This window comes from Myotis daubentonii, chromosome 13, assembly GCF_963259705.1.
Source record: "Myotis daubentonii chromosome 13, mMyoDau2.1, whole genome shotgun sequence".
Lineage (NCBI taxonomy): Eukaryota > Metazoa > Chordata > Mammalia > Chiroptera > Vespertilionidae > Myotis > Myotis daubentonii.
Genome location: NC_081852.1, coordinates 18,422,837 through 18,447,297, shown reverse-complemented (window position 1 = coordinate 18,447,297; position 24,461 = coordinate 18,422,837). Strand labels below are relative to the sequence as shown.

At 49.9% G+C, this 24,461-nt stretch overlaps 1 protein-coding gene across 1 annotated transcript; it reads right to left on the bottom strand.

The window, feature by feature from the left end:
* DUSP29 (dual specificity phosphatase 29) lies at window positions 1–23,130 on the bottom strand. The gene is made up of 3 exons (XM_059661905.1): window positions 22,909–23,130; window positions 9,561–9,781; window positions 1–881 (listed from the first exon to the last, which is right to left on the bottom strand). The coding sequence occupies exons 1-3, from the start codon at window positions 23,103–23,105 to the stop codon at window positions 634–636; spliced, it is 666 nt and encodes a 221-aa protein (XP_059517888.1). The 5' UTR covers window positions 23,106–23,130; the 3' UTR covers window positions 1–633.
* Window positions 23,131–24,461: the final 1,331 nt, after the last annotated feature.

Sequence of the window (24,461 nt, the reverse complement as noted above, 5' to 3'; positions counted from 1 at the left end):
TCTGGGTAGTGGCAGCTCTGGCTAAACATTTGAAGAGCCCTGGCTCCCTGAGGAAGGTGGGGGAGCCCAAAGCAGGGCCTCTGTACAGGGGCTCAGGATCCCCCCCCCCAACCCCCACCAAGTGAGCGGCAGCATCTCTAGGGGACCTGAGTCTAGGGATCCCGTGGAGAAGAGGATGCGGGAGGCAGTAAGGAAATACACCTCAGAAGGGGACTCACTCCCGGGCACGTTCTGTGGTTAGAAAATATATTTCTATTTTAAAATTATTTTTTAAGAATGTGACTTTCAGACCAAGCCAAACATTTAATCACAGCACAATGCCTACACATTTTTAAATCCTTTTCTTCTCCCATCTTACAAAAAATAAATAAAAAATATAGGCGCCTTTATGTAGAACGGTGTGTCCATCTGTAACCAATTCTGCTGGGAGGCCTGTCGGCCCAGTTCCGCTGCGAAGCCAAATACTGGAGTCCGGGAGGCAGCCCTGCATCCTCCCTGTTCATCGCATGCACCCGGGAAGGTTCAGATGACTTGGAAGAAGTCAAGCTTCGGTTGCACGGTCCCTTCTCCAGAACAAACGGAGTCACGGACCAGAGCCCGATCAGCCTTCTCTCTCCCTTCCCAAGGGGCGCCCTACAGCTCCTTCTCACTGGCCTTCTCGCCGCCGTCGTCGCTGTGTGGGGCCTGTTGCCTCTGCTGCACTAGCTCCTTGTCCAGTTCCCGGAGCTGCTTCAGAAAGCCCCAGTTGGGGAGGACACAGCGGTTCTTGGCCACTTGTTGAATGGCGTCCACCAGGGTCATGTTCCTGTGGATCATCAGGTAGGCCAGGACCAGGGTCGCCGAGCGGCTGCGGCCCATGACGCAGTGAACCAGGATCTTATCTGAAATGGAGTGGGGACAAGAGGCAGCAAACTAGCTAGTCATCATGGCATTCTTCACCACCAGGCACCCGGGGGGGGGGGCAGGGGGGGGTGGGCGGGGAGAGCTAGTTTCACTTAAGAATATCCCTGATGGGCCGTACAAATTAATTTATCAAATTTCAGCCCTTGGTTACACTTCTTAATATTCTGTGTGATGAACTGGGAAGCACACATACAGCACTTGGCCTGCATGCCGAAGCGCGATAGTTATCGTGGGAGAAGCACCAGGGAGACCGAGTTGCAAGCTGAATTGGCCACTGTTTCATAAGACACCCTTTTACTTAAAAGAATGGATGACAGGAAAACCATGGCCATTTAAACTTGGGTATTTGGCAGACTTTGGCTCAAAAGCGAACACAGTCAGTCTGCCACATCACAGAAAACAACGGATGGTCTTTATTGCCAGTGATAAAATGCAAGCTTTTGAGCAAATATTAAGAGTTTTGGAAAACTTGTATCTATCACCGTGAAGCTGATGGTTTCCCAATACTTTGAAGATTTTTGTTAGGATGAGTGATGAAGTTAACAAATGTGTTTTTGATAACGTCTAGTGGAAAGTGTCAACATTTGGAGGATCTGCATAACTGAGTAAACCAAATGACCAAATACAAGATTTTACAGAATCATGCATAGGTAAAACATCCATTCAAAGACAGACCAGTGGATTTTCATGTAACTGAGTATGAAGTTTATTGATACGGCTTCAGATTCCACATCACAGCTAGCCTTTAAGAAGCTATCATTTGCCCGGTCGGTGTGACTTGGGGGTTGAGAGCGTCGACCCATGAACCAAGAGGTCACCAGTATAGTTCCTGGTCCAAGCACATGCCTGGGTTGTGGGCTCGATCCCTAGTAGGGGATGTGCAGAAGGCAGCCAATTGATGTTTCTCTCTCATTGATGTTTCTATGTCTCTATCCCTCTCCCTCTCTCTCTAAAAAAAATAAACAAAATCATATACTTTTTAAAAAAAGAAGCTATCATTTGTCAAGTGTGGGTGTAGTATCGAAGAAGAATACCCACAATTACCTGAAAAGGCGATTAGAGCAGCCCTCCCTTCTCCAGCTACACTGCTGCTGATGAGGCTGGATTTTCTTCATCCGTGCCAACCAAAACAATGTACCACAACAGATTGAATGCAGAAGCTAATCAGATTCCAACTGGATTCTAATAAGCCTCGCATTGAAGAGATTTGCAACAATGTAAATTAATACCACTCTTCTCCCTAACTGTATTGGAAAATATAATTTTTCATAAAAATGTTATGTCAATATCCAATAGTGTGTTTCATCCTTTTAAAATGAGTATTCAACTTTTCAGTTTTTCTTTCCAATAGGGTAAGTGCTGATAGATACAACCTGCGTAAACAAAACTCGCTTTGGCCACTGCCATGGCAGTGTCTGGGCCCCGCTGCGAAGCCTTGACATGAAGCTGTTGCCTCTAGAGCTCACGTAGTGAGTGTCCACCGTGTTATTCCTTAATACAGCCTTCAGGGTTCCAGTATCATCCTCCCTGTTTTACAGAGAGGGAAAGGACTTGTCAGAGGTCACTCAGGAACCTGGTGCCAGCACAAGAAATAGTTCAAAACAACGTGTTATTGAGGCCATACTGTGTGCTGGACACTGGCCATCATGCTCTTGAGACAGAGAAAATACTGAGATTAGGATCTCTGGCTGTACCCACTACTGCTAGGCCAGTGGCCACCCTCCCTGGTTGTGCGATCGCTCTGCTGGCGTCAAGCTGGCTGAGGCAGCTCAAGCTGTGGGACCCCAGTGCTGTCCCTGTTCCTGAGTCTCGGGCCTGAGGCCGGGAAAGATGACCAAGAAGACATTCATGGACATCCACGGGTCTCTGGAGCATCGCCAGGACATGAGAACAGCTTGGAAAGAACACTTCTGAATGGACATGGCTCTCCCTGTGTCCCTCCCATCTTCCTCAGGGGACCATGTCCAGGACAGTGGGAATGGCCAGCAGCCATGGCAGCATGAGGACTCCAAGAGGGTTGAACCCCAGGCGCCAGGATCCCCATCCCACACCCCCACCTGGTCAGAGAGGCCGGCACACCCTGCCTGACAGTAAGGACTCTACTGATGGCCTCTCCACACATCGTGGGGATAGGGAGAGGTGTTCCATGAAGAGCCATTCACTTTATCACCGTCCATTTCCACGGATCCCCACAAGCTAACCCGGCGGCCTCCGGTCCCAGCCTTCATGCTGCTGAGCTACACGAGCCTGGCCTCACCGCCCCTGCCTTGTGCGCCTTGGCCTGAAAGGAGGGCGAGAAGCAGGGCCACGCCCTTCCTGCAGCCGGGTTTGGGGAACTGGCCCTGAGGGACGGCTGGAGTGGCATGTCTACCTCTGGCATCCTAATCCCCACACCCTGTTCCAGAGGCTGCTGGCCCCCCGCCAGCCGGCTGATAACTAAAGCGTTTCTTCCTCTCCTGGCAAAAAGGGTAATTCTTTCTGTCATGACTAAATGCTCCGAACAGACGAAAGCTGTAGTTCATTAAGCCTTTTGGGAGCCTGAAGTCTGCTGAGTGGGAGGAGGGGGTGGGAGAGGAAGGAGAGGGGGTTTGGTGGGGGTGCAGTGGGGGTGGTGCTCAGCCCCAGCAGGAGCTCCTGGAACTAAATTTGTTTTTGTGACGGTGGCATTAATGCCACCAGCCATGTGAGCGTGGTAGGTCCCCCTGGAGTCAAGGGCCGGCCCCAGTCCCTCAGGGCCCTGCTCCCTCTTTGCTCTGGGGCTCTGCTAAGCACCACCCGTTGGGGCCCAGCATGGGGTGGTGAGAAACTGCTGTCAGGAGGGAGAGAAGGCCAGGAAGGCTGGCCTGTTCCCAGCAGGGCCCTGGCCAGAGAGAGCAGGGGGCTCTCTGGGAGTTAGATACCAGCTGGGGTCAGGCCCTGGGCGGAGGCAGCATTGTCAGGGTTTGGCACTTTCTGGGTCAGCAGCTTTCAAACCCTTTGGTGTGGCTCCCAGAAACAGTATTTACAATTCATCGCTAACATGAACATAGCCTCAGCTCACGCCACATCTTCCAAGTATGTTGTTATGTATTCTTACTGTAGCCAATCCTCACAAGCTGATGAGGCCGGTGAAAGGCCGTCCCCGTTTTTCAGAGGAAGCAGCTGAAGTGCAGAGAAGGGACTCCAAGCCGCCCAGCTAGGAAGTGGCTGAAGTGTGTGTGGTTCGGACCCAGCACCTGCCGCCAGGGTTGAAGCTCTTAAACGCTAAGGGGGGAATCGGAATCACCAGCGTGCGTGTCAGACGAAAGTTTCACAAAGTAATAAGCACTTTTCCCACGCACAATGCCTGCTGCTATTTTCTATTCTAATCTATTCCATTTTTTAAAAAAGAAATGCTGGTTGTACCCACACTATAGGTCACAATCTTAATGTTTGGGGGAAAATGGTGATTTCAGTGAAATATTTCCCCTTAGGCCTTTACCAAAACTTGAATTCCCAAAAGTTGAATCTTATGAAGAAAACCCAAATCCAGAATCTCTGCGGCTTCCCAATTGCGTATTTCCCTTCTGACCAGGAGGTAGGCCTCTGTCACTCAAATCAGACATACAGGCCAAGCCCCCAACCCCGCACCCCCTCACCTGCACCACCGTACCCCCACCAGGTGTGCACTCCCTAAACACCTCCTGTCTGGGTTTGGGGGATGCCCTTGGCCTGTCTCTCGCTCAGACCTTGCCTCCTCAGCGGCGTGCAAAGCCAGAGTTCATACTTCTTCCCGAACCGGTCAGGCTCGCGGACGTCCTCGGATAAAGGGGGCACGGCGGGTTCTGAGCTGCCAAGGGGCAGGCCCGAGTGAGCCGCAGAGGGAAGACTCTCACAGCACCTGAGAGTCGGCCCTGCCTCCAGCTCAGAGGCACCAGGGATCCGCCTCCTGCTCAGATGCAGCCTTCCTTTACTGACTCACTGCCCACCTTAGCCACAATGGCCTTTAAGCTGGTGTGAAAGCAGGCCGTGGACCATCCGTTAAAGAAAAAGAAGGAAGGAAAGGAGAGCGGTGATACTAAGACCCGATCTTTAGAGCCTCCTGGTGTCTGCCCTGGGATTTTTCCGATGATTTCCTTAAATTAAAACCGCCCCAAGTCGCGCCAGGAGCGGTGAAGGCAGCCCAAGCGGGGTCCCCATGGCAGGCTTTTGTCAGGACTTGTTTTTCTGATGAGGAATGACAGGTTCCGTTGTTTCAGATCCCATCACCAGCTGCCCTGCCTCACGTGCCGTAATATTTGGTGACTTGTTACACAGCAAAGTCACCGGATGCTCAAAATACGGGCGGAGGATTCTCCCGTGAGGCCTGAGTGACAGGCGTTCCCACCAGGGGCCTCCCATGTGCTCCATGGCCCTGGGCACCTCCCTTGGCTCCTCTGGGCCGCTGGGTCCCCAGCTCCTGGGGCGGGACACTGGGCTAGATGATCTCTAAGATTTTTCCAGGGGGACAGATTGCCTGCAGGGTTCTCTCAGAAAGAGTAGTCAGGGAGGGTTGGTGGGAGTGGGCGCCCTGGGCTGACTCCCCAGCTCCACGAGCAGTGCTTTTCAAAAAGAGGGAGCGAGACGCGCTGTGGGCAGCAGAGGGAAGCCGTGTGCCCTTGGCAGACACTAGCCAAGGAAGAAGAGGAAAGATAAGAGGAAAGAGAGACGCCTTGCCTTTTGGCCAGACTGTCCATCAACACCTCTTACATCAAGAGTATAATAAGAAACATGCGCCTGGGCCTGGCTCTGACATGCTGTAGTCGTGTCCCTTGGTTTCCCAAAGCCCGACGAGGCCGGCAGGCCGGGCCCAGGCACAGCCACTGCGGGGAGTCCGTGGCAATGCCGCTGCCCAGCTGGCCAGCCTTTTATTGTGTTCCTGTGACTCCTGGGGGCACAGGTTACCCACTGACAGCCGGTGGGTTTCTTTTGTTTGGCCTTCACAGCATTTTAAGAAATTTTCAATGTGTTGCCAACACTTAAAAATCGAGTGATTTTACATTAAATCCCAGATTGGAGACATTTCCTGAAAAGTCGGATCTACCACATTTGCGCTGGTTATCACAAAACAAACGTTGGCTGGGACTGGGCAGCAGCTGCCCCCTGGGAAGGAGTATGAGCTCTGCACTTGGCCACAAGCACCCCAACCACACCCCACAGCGTACATACAGCCAGCTCCGTTCACTCCTGCACACTGCCTGGTCCTGAGCAGGTAGGACTTTGAGCCTTCAACTCAAGGAAATCTTTAAATATGTAAGCACACAGTCCTGGCCGGTGTGCCCAGTGGTTAGAGCATTGGCCTGCACACCAAAGGGTCACATGTTCAATTACCGGTCAAGGGCACATACCTGGGCTACAGGTTTGATACTGTGGGCCCCAGTCCTGGTGGGTGTGGGAGGCAATCAATTGATGTTTTTCTCTCTCTCCCTTCTCCCTCCCTCCCTCTCTTACACTCTCTCTACAAAAAAATCAATGGAAAATATCCCCTTGGGTGAGGATTAACAACAACAAAAAATGTAAGTGCACAAGGTACTGAGAAGGGAGCCCAGCCTCCCACCTGGCAATGCAGCCATGCCCTGGTCCCCATCCCCAGCCAACAGTCTAGTCCCCACCCTTGCATGCTCTCTGGCTTTGGTATATACTTTTCCCTTCCCTTTTTTTTTTTTTTAAAGAGACTGTTTTTTGTTTTTGTTTTAAATGATGTTTTATTGATTTTTAGAAAGGAAGGGAGAGGGAGAGATAGAAACATTAATGATGAGAGAGAATCATCGATCTGTTGCCTCCTGCATGCCCCACACTGAGGATGGAGCCCACAAGCCAGGCATGTGCCCTGAGGGGGAATTGAACTGTGGCCCCTGGTTCCTAGGTTGATGCTCAACCACCGAGCCACGCCAGATGGGCATATACTTTTCCCACTTGACCCTTTCTTTGCGAGGTGCTTTCGACTGTCTGGTCTACCAGTCACTATCCACACCAGCCTGACCTCTCCGCATCGAAGCTCTGTGATCTGCCCAGGCCCAAACAGGACTTGAGGGTCCCATTCTCTCCTGACTCCGCAGTGTGGGCTGACTCCAAACTCATGTGCCGGGAACCAAAAACAAGCTGTCGTATGAGCATATCATACTAGTTCAAAGTTGGAATGTCTTTTTTTCTTTGGGGATTGGAAACTTTATGATGATGATGTGCATGTGCTGGTGTGGCTGTGTGTTTCACGGTGCATGACCTCTCTCTATCAAACACATCTGAGAGCCTGCTGCGCACCAGGTTCTGTGCTAAGTGCTTTATGTCGGTTGCTGCGGAGCCTCATTATAATCTTTCAAGGTAAATATTTTTACCACCAGATGCAGAAACTAAGGCTCAGAGAAATCACATTGTTACTAAGCTGTGATCTGAACCCAGCCCTGTCTTCTCCAAAGCCTGCCAGCCCCCTCCCGTTAAGGGGAAGGCAAAAGATAGAGTCATGGCAAGTGAACTGAAGGATTGGGTGGTGGTACTGTAGCTTTTTGTTGTTGTTGTTGTTGTTTTTTCATGTCAAATATGTCTTCAGTTAACTTCAAATATTCCGAGGCGAATTTTACCTCATGGTGATGAGTCAGAGTCCAGTTGCTTTTTGATCCTGCTTGGAAACCCAGATTGTGCACAACCCAAAAGGTGGCCCATAAATAGACTCATAAAAGAGTGACTTTGAAATGAAGCATCCCCGAATACAAGCACTTCAGTGCCATGAGTTTCTTTTTCATCATGACATTGCTGTGAACCAAAATAACGACCAATTGTTGGTGCCTATGGCCGGCTGGGGGGCCAGGTTCACCTTGGGACGGCCGTCAAGGCCTGGGACTGCAGCAGGCATGGCCCCGGCCCGGCCACAGGTTGCAAGTTCCTGAAGCAGGCCACTTGGTCAGGCGGTGAGCCTTGTGCTCCCAACCTCTTGTGCTAAGAAAGCGTTCAGTACAGTAGTCCCCCTTATCCGTGGAGGATGTGTTCCCAAACCCCCAGTGGATACCTGAAACCACAGGTAGTTACTGAACCTAAGCAACTTCTTCAACTCTGCCGGAAATGTGGCAGCAGCTGTTTTATTGGCAGACGCAGCCTCTCCAGTAATTTTATTATTTTTCAGTCCAACCTACTCCTGAATCTGTGCAACCATCCCTTACAAATGGCTTGGTGGCACCCATTTCAGGGGATCCCTTGCTGAAATCATTGTATAGGCTCCATGCTTTCTGGTGCAACAGGTTGCATCAATCACGACCCATTTTCTGTTCTGTCTTCCACCTACCAATGTAATGCTTTGTCTATCTTAACTAAACTTGTCATGCGCTGTGGCCATAATTTTTGCAGTTTAAGGTGAGACAGCAAAACTAGCACGAATTTCTTTTTCCTTCTTCACAATTTCGCGGATAGAAGATTCCTTTACCGTAAGATCTTAGCAACCTCAGCAAACAATTTTTTTCTTTCCTATTAATTCAAGAACTTTCACCTATTCACTTAGTTTCTCTTCGGTGTATCTGAATTGCCAGCATCACTACTCTTGCACTTTGGGACCATTAAGTAACGTAGGGGAACTTGAACTCCAGCTCTGCGATACTGAGGCAGTCGATCTGGTAACCGAGATGGCTACTACGTGACTAATAGGCAGGGAGCATATACAGCGTGGACATGCTGAACAAAGGGATGATTCCTATCCCTGACGAGATGGATCAAGACGCGGCGAGATTTCATTACGCTACGCAGATTGGCGTGCAATTTAAAACTTATGAATTGTTTATTTCTGGAAATTTTCATTTAATATGTTCAGACTGTGGTTGACTGGAGGTAACTGAAACTAGGGAAAGTGAAACTGCAAATGAGGAGGGGCTACTGTCACTGGTTACCCCAAATTATGTGATGGTCCCATAAAGGGTTGTGACACATGCGGCTGAAGTCAGAACAGAAATTAGGGCCGTGAGGTCCCTGTGGCCTCTATGGAATGCCACCCTGCAGCCGTAACTGCATATTGTCTTACCTGACGCATTCCTGAAGTGTGCCCTTCTCTCCAAAATAGCCTGGTAGCCTTTCCCTGGATTAGGGCAGCTGAAACTGCAAGGACCAGCACCGTGCTTTCAAATTAACCCCGGGAAACTCGGACATCACAGGTGCAAAGCTCAGTCTCAAATATAGTTTGCCACTTATAAAGGCTAGGTGGTCACTAGACTGAGTGTTACTGGACTTAGGGAGGGTCGGGTGGATGAGGGGGTAGGGAGGCTGTGGGCTTGGTTGGTTGGCAGGAGAATTTGCCATCTTTCCACAGATTTTCCACTCAAGTCAGCTGCCTGAGGGCTTTCTGGCCTCAAACCTTTGACTATCCTTTGGGTTTGGGCACAGGCACAATTGCATCCCAGCTGTGAGGGTTCCCAGACCCCCCCTCCTTTGGGAGGATGGAGGAGGTGCCTTAGGGAGGAGAGCTTCAGGCCAAAGGCCTCCCCTCCGAACCCTCCCCAGGCCGATGCCATCAAAGCCGGAACTCCACCAGCAGGCTGACAGCCTCCGGGGGCTCAGCCTTTTCCAGCTCATCCGCATGGAACCCCCGCGGGGTCGGCTTTGAGAGGGGAGCCGACGCCCAGAGCATAGAACCCTCTTCCCACGGGGCGGGGGCGGGGCCGTTAGGGGCGCGGGGCTCTTACTGTGATCAGAGTGGAGCGCCCCGTCAATGAAGGCGGCCGCCGAGTAGAAGAAGACGCTGAGGTCGAAGGTGGGCACGTCGTCGGCCTCGACTCCGTGGTACTCAATGTCCATGCCGCGGTAGTAGTCGGGCCCCGTGTCCACGTTCCGGCGGCCGTGGGCAGCGTTCAGCACGTGCGTGAAGCCCGCCTTTTGCAGCCTATAGCGGTCCAGCGCCGTGGCCCTGAGCGCACAGGAGAGAGGCCGTGTGGGCTGTGGGCTCCTTAGCCTGGAACTGGGGCGCGGGGTGGGGGGGGGGGGGCGGAGCTAGGAGGCAGCCCACTGGTGTCTGCAGGGGATCCTGGCTTCCAAAATAAGGCCTCGTCATTGAAATGCAGGACTTCCTTAGTCCAAAGCCCTGCTCTCATGGACCCTTGGACACCTGTGCCATTTCTCGTTTCTGGTTAGGATGCTTCGAGAAGGGAAGGGGACTATTCATTGGTGCGTTCATTCTCCCAGCACTCACCAAATGCAGAAGAGCTTGGTGCGGACATCGGTGGTCCGGGAGTGCGCTGTCACCAGCCCTCCCTCCCAGGTCCCTGGATAACCGTTCATCCAGCAGAGCTGTGTGGGGCAGAGGCCACCTCGCACAGCCTGGGGAGGCCCTTTAAAGCGGCCTCTTCTCTGAACCCTCGGCTGCTTATAGGGTTTGGAGGTTGGGGCTCGAAGGAATGGCTTAAGACGGGGCTTTTAGTGGAGGATCTGATTGGGATGGTACTGATGCTCACGGGATTGGTGAACACAATGCGAAGCCCTCGGTTTGATAAGGAGTCATTGCCTAGTTGGGCAAAGCACTGTTCCGAGGAGAGATACTTGAGCAGTCTGGTGTTTGAATTGATTTGGGGAAGTGCCTGAGGCCCACGGTGAAGTTATTTTCTGGTTTATAGCTTTCTCTTTCTCGGCAAGAAGTTCCAGGACCAGGGTAAAATCATGGTGAAGTAGGTGGCCTTGGAACATGGGGCAGGGGACACAGGGGTCACTTCTGCTTAGAGCAGTGATGGCGAACCTTTTGAGCTCGGTGTGTCAGCATTTTGAAAAACCCTAACTTAACTCTGGTCCCGTGTCACATATAGAAATTTTTTGATATTTGCAACCATAGTAAAACAAAGACTTATATTTTTGATATTTATTTTATATATTTAAATGCCATTTAACAAAGAAACATCAACCGGAGGAACCAAGATGGTGGCATAGGTTAACGCCAGAGTTTGCTGCTTTGAACAACTACTTCAAAAGTGAAACTAAAACACGGAACGGACATCACCCAGAACCACAGGAACGCTGGCTGAGTGGAAGTCCTACAACTAGGAGGAAAGAGAAACACATACGGACACTCAGAGGAGGCGCAGTGCTGAAGTCAAATTCTGAGGTGCGGAGTGCGCGGAGCGGGCTGGCGGCGGAGGGCGCGATTGTTGTTTTCAATCGGGAGGGAGTCGCAGACTCTGAGCTCCAGATACAGGCGAGTCTTTAGGGACCCAGGCTCAAACGGGAGAAGCGGACTGTCGGGCTTCGGTCAGAGCGAGTGCAGCTTTCTCTCCAAGCTTTGCAGCGGGTGCTGGGACTCAGAGAGGCAGAGCCCCTGGGGACAGGACTGAGAGCCGCCATAACTGCTCTCTCCGGCCCACCCTGTTGATCCTGTGCGACCCGCCCTACCCAAGCCCTGCACAGAGGCATTTGCCGGATAGCCTCAGGCAAAGGCTAGATTAGCACCTCCCTAGAGGACAGAAGTTCTCTCACTGCTGACACAGCTGATTCTCATAGCCACTTGGCCTGGAGGTCAAACCCTCCCTGGAATTAGCTACAACAATCAAGATTTATCTATAAGACTGTGAACAAAGACCACTAGGGGGTGCACCAAAGAAGCATAACAAAATGCGGAGACAAAGAAACAGGACAAAATTGTCAATGGAAGAAATAGAGTTCAGAACCACACTTTTAAGGTCTCTCAAGAACTGTTTAGAAGCTGCTGATAAACTTAATGAGATCTACACGAAAACTAATAAGACCCTCGATCTTATATTGGGAAACCAACTAGAAATTAAGCACACACGGACTGAAATAACGAATATTATACAGACGCCCGACAGCAGACCAGAGGAGCGCAAGAATCAAGTCAATGATTTGAAATGCGAGGAAGCAAAAAACATCCAACCGGAAAAGCAAAATGAAAAAAGAATCCAAAAATGCGAGGATAGTGTAAGGAGCCTCTGGGACAGCTTCAAGCGTACCAACATCAGAATTATAGGGGTGCCAGAAGATGAGAGAGAGCAAGATATTGAAAACCTATTTGAAGAAATAATGACAGAAAACAAAGAAACATCAACCAAAAAAATGAGTTCGCATGTCACAGGTTCACCATCACTGGCTTAGAGCGTTCAGGGGAGACTCTGGGAAGGGGCTTTTGAACCCGCCTGACTTCACACGTCGATCGTAGGCCATGGAGGGGTAGAAGGAGGCAAGGGCAAGCCAAGCCAAGAAGACAGCACAATATGAGGAATGGAAGCTGGAGATAATGAAGGCCTTTCAGGAAGTGTTTGTTATTTCTTGTATCCAATCATTTATCCCCAAATAATGATTTAGATTCTATAATGGCCATGCATTGTCCTGGGTACTGATGCTGCAGCAATGAACAGATTAAAAAAGGTCCCGTAGGAAGCTTAGATTCCCCTGGGGAGAACAAATTAACAACAAAGGAATAAACAAGGTAATTCCAGATAGCAGTAAGAGCAGCATGAACCACTGTGGTCCTGCTCCAGGTATGGTGGTCAGGGACGGCCTCTGCAGGGAGGTGGCGTTTCAGCGAAGACTGAGGGATGAGAAGCTGGTAGGGGAAGAGTATTCCATCCAGGTAGAGGGAACAGCAAGTGCCACAAACAGGAGGCAAGCTAGTGTGGCTGTGGTAATGAGGGAAGTGGTGGTGCAAGAGGAATTTGGAAAGGTGGGCTGGGACATGGTGGGCCCTGTAGGCCGCAGGAGAAAGAGTTTGGATTTTATTTTAAGTGTGATAGAATGACACATGCCACAGAGGATCTTAAGGAAGGGGTGAGCATTGTTTACTTTTTTAAAGATCAGTTTGACTGATGTGCGGAGAAGGATTGGAGAGGGGCAAAAAATGAGAAGCGGGGACCTCTCTTGGAGGCGGTCACAGTTGTACAGCCACGAGAGGACGGTGGCTTGGACTAGGCTGTTGTCACAGGAGACTTGCTGTTGGGTTGGGAATGGGGACAGGGAGGAGGGGACTGGTTTGACCAGAGCATAGGATGTGAGAGAACTTTTGGAGAGGGAGTGTGGGATTTGATCATGGAGGTGCTTGGCTGCCAGGGTCTGTATTTGAGGGTCAGGGAGAGCTTTTGATAGTATTTGAGAAGGGGGGGAATCCCATCCGGGCTTTAAGAGGACATCTCTCTCAATAGGACAGAGACCAGTTCCACAGCTCAGGGAAGAGGTGACGAGGGCCTGGAACCATAACAGTAAGAGGCCGAAAGTGGCATTGTGCTCCAGGTGAGGGCTCATCTCGAGGCCACTGGTAAAAGGAGGTGGACAGACATGGCCATAATGGATGCCAACGTGGATCAACACCCTTGGCCGCGAGGAGCCCTGCAGGAGAAGCACGTGCCATGGCCCCTCGCTGAGGCCCCTCACCAATCGCTGGCTTCCTGGAGCTTCTTTGTTTGCCGTGAGAGGAGCTATGGTGGAGTTCAGTGTTTGGGAAAGAGGGAGCTAAACACAGGCATTAGCTTTTAGGAACATTTGCCAATAGCCCATTAGAAGTGAGGCGTAGGGAGGTGGGGACTGCAAGTAAGCCCCCCCCCTCCACCCCCCGCCCCCTGCCCCCAGCTGGCCTTTGTGCTGCCATCCTGATTAGGGAACACATTCTGCTTTCAATTTTTTCCTTACAAAGGTCTGCTTTTCATTTTTCCTCTTGTCTCAAAGTATGTATACAGCAAACATTATGCTTTTGGGATATAGATCTGCGCTCAATTAAAGGCTCCACTAATGCAGTCCATCTTGCTGAGTAGCAATCAACCTCACTTTGAGGTTGAGCTCAGTGGAAAAATGAAAATTAACTGTCCTTGACAGGAAGTTTCTATCCACGGTAAAGACTGTTCTCTCTGGGTTCAGCAGCTGGGTTTCAATATAATCGAATGGCAGTTTGAATAAATAACTCTTTGCACTTTGCTGCCTTGGGGGTCGAGGATCTGGGTACAGATGCAACAAGACTCACTGCATGCCATCTCTACCTTCACCCCAAAGAGCTGGCTTTGCCTGGTGTCCAAGAGGGAGGAAAGGGTCGGCGGGAGGGTTAGCCCTGGTGGGTGTGTGAGGCCCACGGCAGGTTTTCGGGGCTCTGTGGCTGCCTGGGCCGGGAAGCGGAGGTGGTGTCCTCACACACCGCTCTGGGGATTTCCCCCTAGCGTGGTGCACTCAGAGTCCAATCAAGGGTTCAGAAGAGTACCAGTGGCAGAAGGGAGACCTACAAACCATCAGAGTGAGTCAGGAGACAGCGGCTGTGATGGAGGCAGATCCCCACTTGGCCGGGATGCCTCGCTCAGCAATTACTGGGAGTGGAGGTAGGGGGTGAGAGAGAGTGCGGTCTGGCATTATATTGTTTTCTGTTTTGTTTTGTTTTTGGTTTTGTTTTGTGTTAAGGCCACCTGCTCAGATATGTGGTGTGGGAAAGAGACTAAGAAATGTGCCTCTGTTGAAGGAGAAAATCTCAGAAGAAAAACAGACCTAGTCACTTACTTCCAGAATCTAGATGCTGCCAGAGCCTTTGTTTCTGGTTGTTTTAGAAAAATCCTAGATGTCAGCAATCTGTTCACTTAAAAACGAATGTTATCTAATTACAAAAATAATACATGATCAATGCAGAATGTGGGAAACATACCCCCTCGTGTGCGCACACGCACAAAATCGCCGGTGCTTCTAACCCCCAAAGATAAAGATTATTTGCTGTTTGATACACTACCCTCCAGTTGTTCTCCTAGGCATAGATTTGTATAGAGATTTGCCTGGGGGTATAACACTATATACAGTTTACCCCCTTTGACATGGTGATATATTGTAAACATCTTGCTAAGTCAACTTATGAGCTTCAATAGCTCTGTGCTGTTCCATTCTATAGGTAAATCTCAATTCTATCTCACCAAGCCCCTATTTTGGACTTTGTCTTCCCTCTTTCTCTCCCTCTCCCTCTCCCTCTCCCTCTCCCTCTCCCACTCCTTCTCTCTCCCCATCTCCATCTCCATCTCTATCTCTATCACTATTCTGGAAGGGGTTTGGTGGGTATTATAAGAAACACACTATGAATGAACAACTTTGCTCTGTTTCTTTGAGCACATCTCTGATTATATCCTTAAAAGAGATTTTTTAAAATGGCATTGCTGGGTCAATGGGTATGAGCATTTTTAATACATGTAATACTCACTACTAAATTATCCTCTAGGAAGATTGCTCAAATGATTCCCATTTTTATCTTTTGCTATTTGCTAATTTCAAAAACAAAACACCACTAACAAAATGGTGCCTTGTTTTCATTCATTTATTTTGCACATGAGGTTGGACATTTTCTCACTCATCGGACTCAGGCAGTGCCTTTGTGAGGTTGTTGTCATATCCTGTTTTTGACCCATTTCTCTAACCTGGCCTACCTCTGGATTCTGATACCAGATGGGCAGGGGCCGAGGAAGTGACTCCCTTCTTGCAAAGCCCAATTGCCTCCGTCAGAGACCTTCCCTTCCTCCCTCCTTCCTTAGCCTGGCCCAGCTTCCTTCCAGCCCCTCTGGGGATCCTCTGGGAAGCTTGCTTCAACCCCCTACCTTCTAAGAGCACTTTAACATGGGGCAGTCTCCTTGGGCAGCACTCCCGTCATCCCACCTTTTCAGACCCCTTGGTGCTCTCTGATTCCCAGCCTACATACCTCAGCACCTGCCTGAAAGCCCATTTTCCCCAGGTGTTTGCTCTCGCACAGAAGGGAGGCAGGACATGCGTGTACATAGCTGTACACGCCCGCCACCAGCTTCCTGGCAGGAGAAACCAGCTGGTCCCTTGTTGCCAGGATTCTGCTATGAGCATCAAAGAAAGTCCACTAATAATCGGGTGGTTCTCCCCACCCTCCTGTCTGTGAGGCCCACTGATTTCTTTCTTGTTTAAAAAATATATTTTTATTGATTTCAGAGAGAAAGGGAGAGTGAGAGAGTGATAGAAACATCAATGCTGAGAGAGAATCACTGATTGGTGCCTCCTGTGTGCCCTCTACTGGGGATCAAGCCCACAACCCAGGCATGTGCCCTTGACCAGAATTGAACCTGGGACCCTTCAGTCCACAGGCCCATGCTCTATGCACTGAGCCAAACTGGCTAGGGTAGGCCCACTGATTTCTTGCACCTAATTATGGACTCCTATCTGCTTATGGCCTGTATCCTGCAATCTGATTCTGATGCATGCAACACTGTTGTGGTCTCACATCATTTCATGGACGTGACCTTGTGGTGATATTCTCCTTGACCACGCCTGTTCCTTGCAGGTGGATTTAATACACCAGGCATATTCCCAGCTTTTCACTTCAGTCAGTTCACCTGATGTGAACTGACAGTCAGTGGTTTTCTAGTTCTTGGGTGCTCTTATTATTTGCTGATGATGAAGCTGTTCAGTTTTGAGGCCCCTCAGAGAATACAGGCCTGGCCGGTGTTGCGTATAAGCTTAAACTGCTGCATGAACGGAAACAACCGAAGCTTTGGACCCTCAGTTTTCTCTTTTTGTTAAATAGAATGAATTACACTGGAAGCCCTTTCCTTAAAAGAGTTTCGTCAAGTCTAGTGATGCACTATTCAATAGGAAAGGTTAAATGATACATGAGGGGAAATGAGGGGAAAGAGCAATAGGTAATGTACAGCAACACGTGATCCATGGTTGTCTCTGGGTAACGAGATTATGGGTAATGGAAACGTTAATTGCCTTCTTTTTTCTCTCTCTGTTTTGTAAACTTTCCGTGATGAAGCTGTCATATATTCACTTGATAATGTAAATGTTTACCATGATTTTTATTGATGTTATTTCCTTAGTTCTCAGGAGTGACGGGCTCTTGCAGAGACTTCAGGTGGCCTTGGCCTTCTTAACTCTTGTTAGAAATCTCTCCCCACTCACCGTGCCCGAGGCTGGTGCCCAGTCTCACCTAGGTCACCTTCTGCATTTGGAGGTTCCAAGTCCAGGTTTCCTAGTTCTTCTGGGTAACATTCAGGACATAAGGGGTGAGTTGAGGCTGTGTTTTGGCTGCACTCCATACTAGCCATGGCCCCCCCTGGAAGCAAGTCGAATCTCAGCCCTACTTGGTGCCTTGAGGCTGCATTAGTTCCTTCTTTGCGGGGAGAGAGGCTATGGCTGTCCCGGCATCCCAGTGAGAGGCCTTGTCTCAGGCTGAGGACTGTCTCAGCTGATGGATTTGCCTTCACTTCACTTCCTGACCTTCTCGGGGACAAACCAGCCCTGGAGATGCCTCGGGTTTTTTTTGAGGGAGTTGGTCTGGTTGGGAGCAGAAAAGCAAGAAGAGCAAGAGAGACACCTGGGAAGCAAGCTCAGGGTGGTGGGGGCTGGCCACAGGCATGTGAGGGGTCAGGCTTTATGCGGAGGGGCAGCTGTAGATGCTGATAACCCTCAAAGCCAGACCTTGGCAGCAACTGGAGTTTTAAGAAAAACGGGGAGCTGCTTTTGGCCCCCACCGTTCAGGCCGCAGAGCAGCTGAACAGCGCCACAGTGTTGATGAGAGGGAAGGGATTTCTCAATTATGGTGTTTCAGCCAGGCTCTGCTACCAGAGGCTGCCCTGCCTGAGAATTTGCAATCACTTTGACAGTAGCCAGGATATTTTCCCTCCTGCTGACTACGGGGGAAAAAAGAAAAAAGGTTTTGCTAAGCAAATGAAAGATGTCAATGAGATTAAAGTGAGAATATTTAAATTACAGAAATTTAGTGCTTTCAAGCATACTTAAGCACTGCGGAAGCTCCAACGTAGGGACTGCTGATTGATAAGAGGTGATGAATTATTCTTATCTCATCATTGACGCCAGTCCCTGGCTCTCTGGAGGGCAACACTTGGTTAGCCTAATTTGAATCTAATTTAAATGGCTTAAAAGTAATACAACATGTATGTGCTTGAATCTAATAAAGCCTAATTTATTTAATAGGACATTTCTTAAAGAATTTTATCTTAGCGCTGAAAGGGGCCTTTGAAATCATCCCTTTATTTTACAAGTAAAGAAACTGAGTCCCAGAACAGGAAGATGTTTGAACTCTGGGCCCTGAATCCTGCTTGATGGCTTCTGCTCTCCTCCATGCTGACCTTGCAGCTCTTACTTGTGACAGATTCAGACTCCCACCAAGTTTTGGGAAATGTGTGGGGAGAGGGGAGCTGTGGCTTGGCCGAGATAGACTTCCCCACGAGAACATCCGAAAGGTGACTGGTTGGCTTGGACCCATCCCCTCTACTGGCCCAGCACCCTGAACTCCAACCACTTCCCCTCCTATCCGTGGCCTCTTCTTACTGGGTTGTGGTGGTGGAGCTGGTGAGCCATGGGGACTTGGAGTCACCAGGCACCCCACTTGCCGAGTCCCCTTGGAATAAGCTGGGATTGAGAAAATGCTTTAGAAATTCTGAAGCTCATAGGCCCAGAGGGCTTTGCTGAGGCCATGCCTCCTTGGGCCTTAGGTCGCCTGGGTCCCTGGAAGGCCAGGACAGTGTCTGTGGGGTGAGTGGGCGCATGGACTGGAGAAGGCTCATTAGGAGGGACCTTCCTTCCAGCCTGGCCTTGGATTCATGATAGCATCTCATGGGAAAATTTAACCAGGGGGTTTTCTTAGCACAGAGGGACCTTTAGTGGCAAAACATAGTAACCGTTTACCTTCCTCTCACACTGTGACTCAAATGACCAGAACTTACCTGATCTATAGTAGTTATTGGGTGTGTCAGGCATGCACTAAATGTCATATGTATGAGCTCATGGAATCCACATATTAGAGGTGAAGAAATTGAAGCTCAGAAAGTTTGAGTGACTTGCTCAAGGCCACGTGGAAACCAGTATTTGACCCAGATATTGTGGCTCCGGAGCAGATGCTCAGCCATCTGCCTCTCTCCAGAAAGAAGCCCTTGAGGAGAGAGGACGGGGAAAGAGTGGGCTGCTTTGTGGGAGTAAGTCTGGTCCCTAGCGGGTTCCAGGCATCACTGGTCTAGGTTCCAGAAACAGCCGGAGGCTCTGGCTGCCCTGGGATGTCCATCCTCACTCCCGGTCCTGACCACCCTAACTTCCAGAGCTTGGCACTCAGCTTTCAAAAACCTTGGGTGCTTTAGGGGAAGGAAGAACTCAACCTAAGCGCAAATATCAAATTGAAACTGGGGCTTTGTGCATGAGGAGCCAGCGCTGAGCTTTCCCCTGGTTCGAGCAACACCTATAAAGAGACCAAGGAGCACAGGCTGCCATGCCTGCCCTCAGCTGGGCTGTAACCTCCCTGTGGTGGCCTTGGCAGTGGAATCAACCGCTCTCTCACTAAGCACCTGGGAGTCTCATTCAGCTTGTTAAGTGGGCATCTGGGCGGGGCCCTGAACAGAGATGGACAAGACCAGTCGTGCTGACTTTGGCTCCTCCCCACGCGTGCACGCAGGTCACACACTGACTGTGGAGCTTGCCCAGCCTGTGCATGCGCGTCTGGGGCTCAGTTAGGCAGAGCTGGATTGAACTAAAGGGCAGTGACATTTTCTTGGTGGAAGGAGGAAGCGTATCTTATGGCATCAAAGCCAACTGTCTGGCACTGTATTGACTAGAACACATCTGTCCTGCTCAGACGCTCAATTTAACTTCCTGCAGAAAGCACTGTGGCTGGCCTTCAGCCTGCCACAGGCTGGCCCTGACCTATCTTCCCAGGTTTCTTTCTCACTAAGTAATAGTAATAGTAATTTTTTCATCTGTCTAGTACTTTATAATTTATAAAATGCTTTCATAGTCCATATTTCTTGGACTCTTCTCAGTAACCATTTAAAAAAAATTTTTTCAGTCGGCTACATCCTGCACACCCCCTACTGGGGATCAAGCCGACAAGCCGGGCATGTGCCCTGACCGGGAATTGCACCAGTGACTGCTTGATGCATGGGTGGACACTCAACCATTGAGCCACACCGCCAGGCTCAGTAACCATTTTTAGAGATGAGGACATAGGCTCAGAAAGGTAAAAGGACCTGCCCAAAGCCACCGCCCCTGCAGTAGCCTGTGGCTGTGGTAGATGGTGTGCTATCCTTTAGAATATTTGCTGCCCCTCCCTAGGGGAAGGTGACACTTTTCTGCCCTGTTGATGTGAGGCTTTGGCACGGACTTGCTTTGGCCAATGAAATGTGGACATCAGCCTGGGTCCCGAGTCCCAGAGTAAAGTGGACATGCAGCACCGTTAGGACCTGCCCACCGTGGATATGACATGTGAGTGAGACATAAGCCATCATTGTGTGGGCCACTGAGCTGTTGGGGTGGCCTGTTATTGCAGCACGGCTGTCTTAGCTGACCACACAGTGGTAGGATTTGGTTTCATCCCAGGTCTTCTGAAAGTGCCCTTTCTACCATATCCATCCCCTAAATTCCAGATAAATTACCTTATTTCTCCTTACCTCTATGTCTCTTCTCATCCTGACCCATCTGCCTAGAATTCTGTTGAAATACGACCCATCTTCCAGAGACAAGCCTGGAATTGACCTCTTCTGTGATGCTTACTCAGACCCATGATGTAGGCACTTAGTGAGCATTTGCTATGTGCCAGCTGCTACTCTAGCACTTCATTTGTTTTCACTCATTTAATCTTCACCCTGTGAAAAATGTTATGGACTGTGAATTATACCTTAATAAGGCTGTTATTTGAAAAAAGAAAACAGCCTGGCCAGTGGGCCAAGTGGTTAGAGCATTGGCCCATACACTGAAGGGTCATGGGTTTAATTCCCAGTCAAGAGCGTGTACTTGGGTTGCGTGTTTGATCTCTGGCCCAGTCGGGGTGTGTGCGGGGGGCTTGCACTCTCTCTTCTAAAAATCAATGGAAAAAATACCACTGGGTGAAGATTAACAAACTAACAACAACAAGAAAAGAAAACAGTATAGAGTCCCTGTATACCTCTCACTTAGGTTCCCCTAATATTCTGGGAAATGATTGGATAAATTGTGGTGCAACTATACTATGGAATATTAAAATGCAGAATAATGTATATATAATATGATTCTTTTTTTTCTAAAAAAATTGTTGAAAGAAACAAAAACCCTTTCTATGTGTGTATATGTTTGCTTATGTTTGCAATTGTATACATAAAGTAGTAGATGTATGCAAGTAAATGTAATACTGGTTACTCCATGGTAGGATTAAGAGAAACAAAGGGTGATTATGCAGTTTATTTTTATAACCCTCCATTTAATTTAATTTAGTACAGAAGGGCATGTAATTTTTGTAACTTTTTCAATTTAAAAATATTACGAAAAACCAGACAAGGGAGGCTGTCCCTGGAGTTTCCCTGACTAGACGGTTATCTCGAAGTTTTAAGCAGCATGATGTGTGTGTGTGTGTGTGTGTGTGTGTGTGTGTGTGTGTAAATCACACATGCAGAGGCCCTGCACCATCTGCTCCTTGGAGAGATGGAGCATGAGCCGGAATCCTGGGGGTGGAGGGAGGATTTAAGATGGAAACTTCTGGATTGGGCAAAACTGCATTCGAATCCCAGTTCTCTGTTGCCTACGGGGCTGTGGACCTTGAGAGAGTTAATGAACTGCTCTGACCCTCAGTTTCCTTATCTTTGAAATGGGATAAGTAGATGACCTCTTTCATTGGGCTTTAGTGAAAATAAAGTGAGGTAGTATATGCAAGATGCTTAGCACAATGCCTGGCACAAAGTATTTAGTAAGTCATAGGCATTATTATTATTAATACTAGTGGCCCAGTGCATGGATTCTTGCATATTGAAATTAATTAGAAAGTGGCCAGTGGGGCGGGACCTGGGGCGGCGCCACAGCACGAAGGGCACCTGCGAAGTGAACGGGGGTCCCTCCAGTAGGCGGGGTCCCTCAGCCTGGCCTGTGGGGATCGGGCTAAAACCGGCTCTCCAACATCCCCCAAGGGGTCCCAGCGTGTGAGAGGGCACTCTGCAAAGTTGCTGTTGTACAGGGTGTGGAACATAAACGCAAGTGTGCAGTAAACCAGATTCAGGGATGACAGTGCCCCACCAACAACATAACCCACGGCTGAAGGTGGAATCATGCTCCCTCCTCTCTGGTTTCGGGGTGCGTCACCCAAGAATTGCCGCTGCCAAGTCACTGCAGCTCAGCAGCTCCTGCGTTGAACATCTGCCCCCTGGTGGACAGTGCACATCATACCTACTGGATGGTTGGATGGTCGGTATATATAGCCTTTTATATATATTGATTATATACAGTATGAGCTTCCCAATTGTTTAAGGAATGGGGAATGGTGGCTATAAAAATATAGAGAAAGGGACAGCAACCTGAACTTTGCTAGGCTTACCTTTTTCTTCTCCACACATAGGTTGATGTGCCTCTTGTGGGTGTTATACCCAGCTAAAATCAAAGACTACATTTCCCAGCCTCCCTTGCAGCTAGGGGCAGGGGAAGTCTTGGGTGGGACTTCTGTTTGGAAAGACACCCTTTTGCTTTTACTTTCCCTCTACCTCCCTGCAGCCTGGATCCTACAGATGATGACTGGAGCCCTATCAGCAATCTCAGCCCATGCAGCAACCTTGAAGAACAAAGCCTTACCCTCAGGATGGTACAGCAGACACACAGGAGCCTGAGTCCCCAATGATCCTAGAGACCCATGCCAGTCCCAGCTTGCCTTCCTCTGAACATTGTTCATGTGAAAGCAAAATCAACCTCCATCTCACCTGGCCAGCTTGGCTCAGTGGTTGAGCATCAACCTATGAACCAAGAGGTCACGGTTCGATCCCCAGTCAGGGCACATGCCCAGGTGACGGACGGGCTCCATCCCCAGTGTGGGGCGTGCAGGAGGCAGCCGATCAATGATTCTCACTCATCATTGATGTTTCTATCTCTCTATATTCTCCCTTCCTCTCTGAAATCAATAAAAATATATATTTTAAAAATCTACCTTAATCTTGCTTAAGCCCCTTTTCTGAGTTTTCTGTAATATGAAGAAAAACCCAGCCCTAACTATTAGAGTCACAGAACAACCAACCTTAAAAGCAAAATGTCCTGGCCTGGAGGTGGCAAGGGGTGTGACCTGGGGAAGGGCCTGCTACCTTCTCCTGGGCTTGGCCAGGTACTTACTCATCCCCGATGTAGAGCTTGGGCCAGACCTCGTTGACGTGGGTGTACTGGGGGCTGCCCTTCCAGAAGAGGCGCTCCAGCTCGAAGGCTCCGGGCGTGCAGTAGTCCTCGGCCTCCAGCTCCTCCGCCTTAGGCAGCAGAGTCTTGGCAGATGAGTAGGCACTCTTGAGGCTCGTCCTTGGTTGTCGGGATGTCATCTCGGAGCCAGTGGAGGCTCTCCTTTCTGCAGCTGGTTATGAGAGGAGGTCAGGATGGGGATTAGCAGGGGACAGAGGTAGGGAATGGGCTTCACGAAAAGAGGTGGGAATAAGCTGATGCTGAGATTCGGCAGGTATTTCCCAGGCCTGCTGTGCTTCTGCTTCCTTTTCCCAGGCCCCAAAGGCAGGCACAGTGGCAACAACACGTCCCTCATTCCAGCCTCTCCAGGGCAAGCGTGCTGGGGGCCTCCAACCCAGGCTGAGGGGGGTGCAGCAGACCCGGGTCAGCAATCCCTGCAGGCTGCCAGCCCCTGGTCTCCTTTCCTTTCCGGTGGTTCTCAACCTTCTGGCCCTTTAAATACAGTTCCTCAGGTTGTGACCCAACCATAAAATTATTTTCGTTGCTACTTCATCACTGTCATGTTGCTACTGCTATGAATCGTCATGTAAATATCTGATATGCAGGATGGTCTTAGGCGACCCCTGTGAAAGGGTCATGCGACCGCCAAAGGGGTCGCGACCCACAGGTTGAGAACCGCTGCTTTAGACGTTATCCCTTCTCTGGGGCCTCCTTTTTCCTTTATCTGCCCGGAATCTGCTGACTTGGGCCATTTTGAACTCGAATAGGAAGGCCCAGAAGGCCCTTGGCATTCCAGGCTGTGGTGCCCACATCAGCAGGGAGCCGGTGCCCGTGGAAAGGGCACACCTGTCCATCCGGAGCCTGTGTCGCCTGGGCAGCCAAGCACATTCTCGGGGCCTCAGGAGCCGGCGGGTGGAAGGAAACGTGGCTGCGTGAGTGTTCGTCGACTTGTTAGGACAGCTGCAGTCAATGTTTGCAGCTCTGACGCTAGGACGCTGGCAGGGTGCTAACTGACCAGGGCGTCAGGAGAGATGCTCCTGGCTGGAGAGCTGGGGGCGCAGGCTGCACCATGTATTTGGAGAGCTTGTCGGGCTCTGCGAGTGGAGTGCTGGAGGCGAGTGCCCGTCCCCAAGGAAAGGCGTTCACTGTGGATCCCTGAGCTGAGTGACTGATGCCCCTACACTCAGCCTGGGGAGGGCACCTCCAGCTCTGAGGCTGGAGGGAAGGAGGAAAAGGCGGAGTGGCTGAGAGACGTGGAGGTGTGTGAGGGCGAGGGGATGTTATTTATTAACAAATACGTATCTAGCACTCATTTTCTGTCAGGCACTGTTCCCGGTGCTTTCTGATTATTAAGTCATTTAATCTTAAGTCAATTCACAGCCCTATGAGGTAGGCGCTGTTATTAGCTCCATTTTACAGATGAGAAAAACTAAATTGAGAATGTTTATAACATGGGGTCTTAGTCTTCTGAGAAAAATAATCGCAGAATTCAGTGA

What these genes read in the sequence shown, in the direction of transcription:
- DUSP29 (XM_059661905.1), bottom strand. Translation starts at nt 23,105, where the DNA reads ATGACATCCCGACAACCAAGGACGAGCCTCAAGAGTGCCTACTCATCT. An exon ending in AAGCTCTACATCGGGGATGA is followed by an intron (nt 9,782 to 22,908) that starts GTAAGTACCTGG and finishes CTGTGCGCTCAG; the next exon opens with GGCCACGGCGCTGGACCGCT. An exon ending in GGCGCTCCACTCTGATCACA is followed by an intron (nt 882 to 9,560) that starts GTAAGAGCCCCG and finishes ACTCCATTTCAG; the next exon opens with ATAAGATCCTGGTTCACTGC.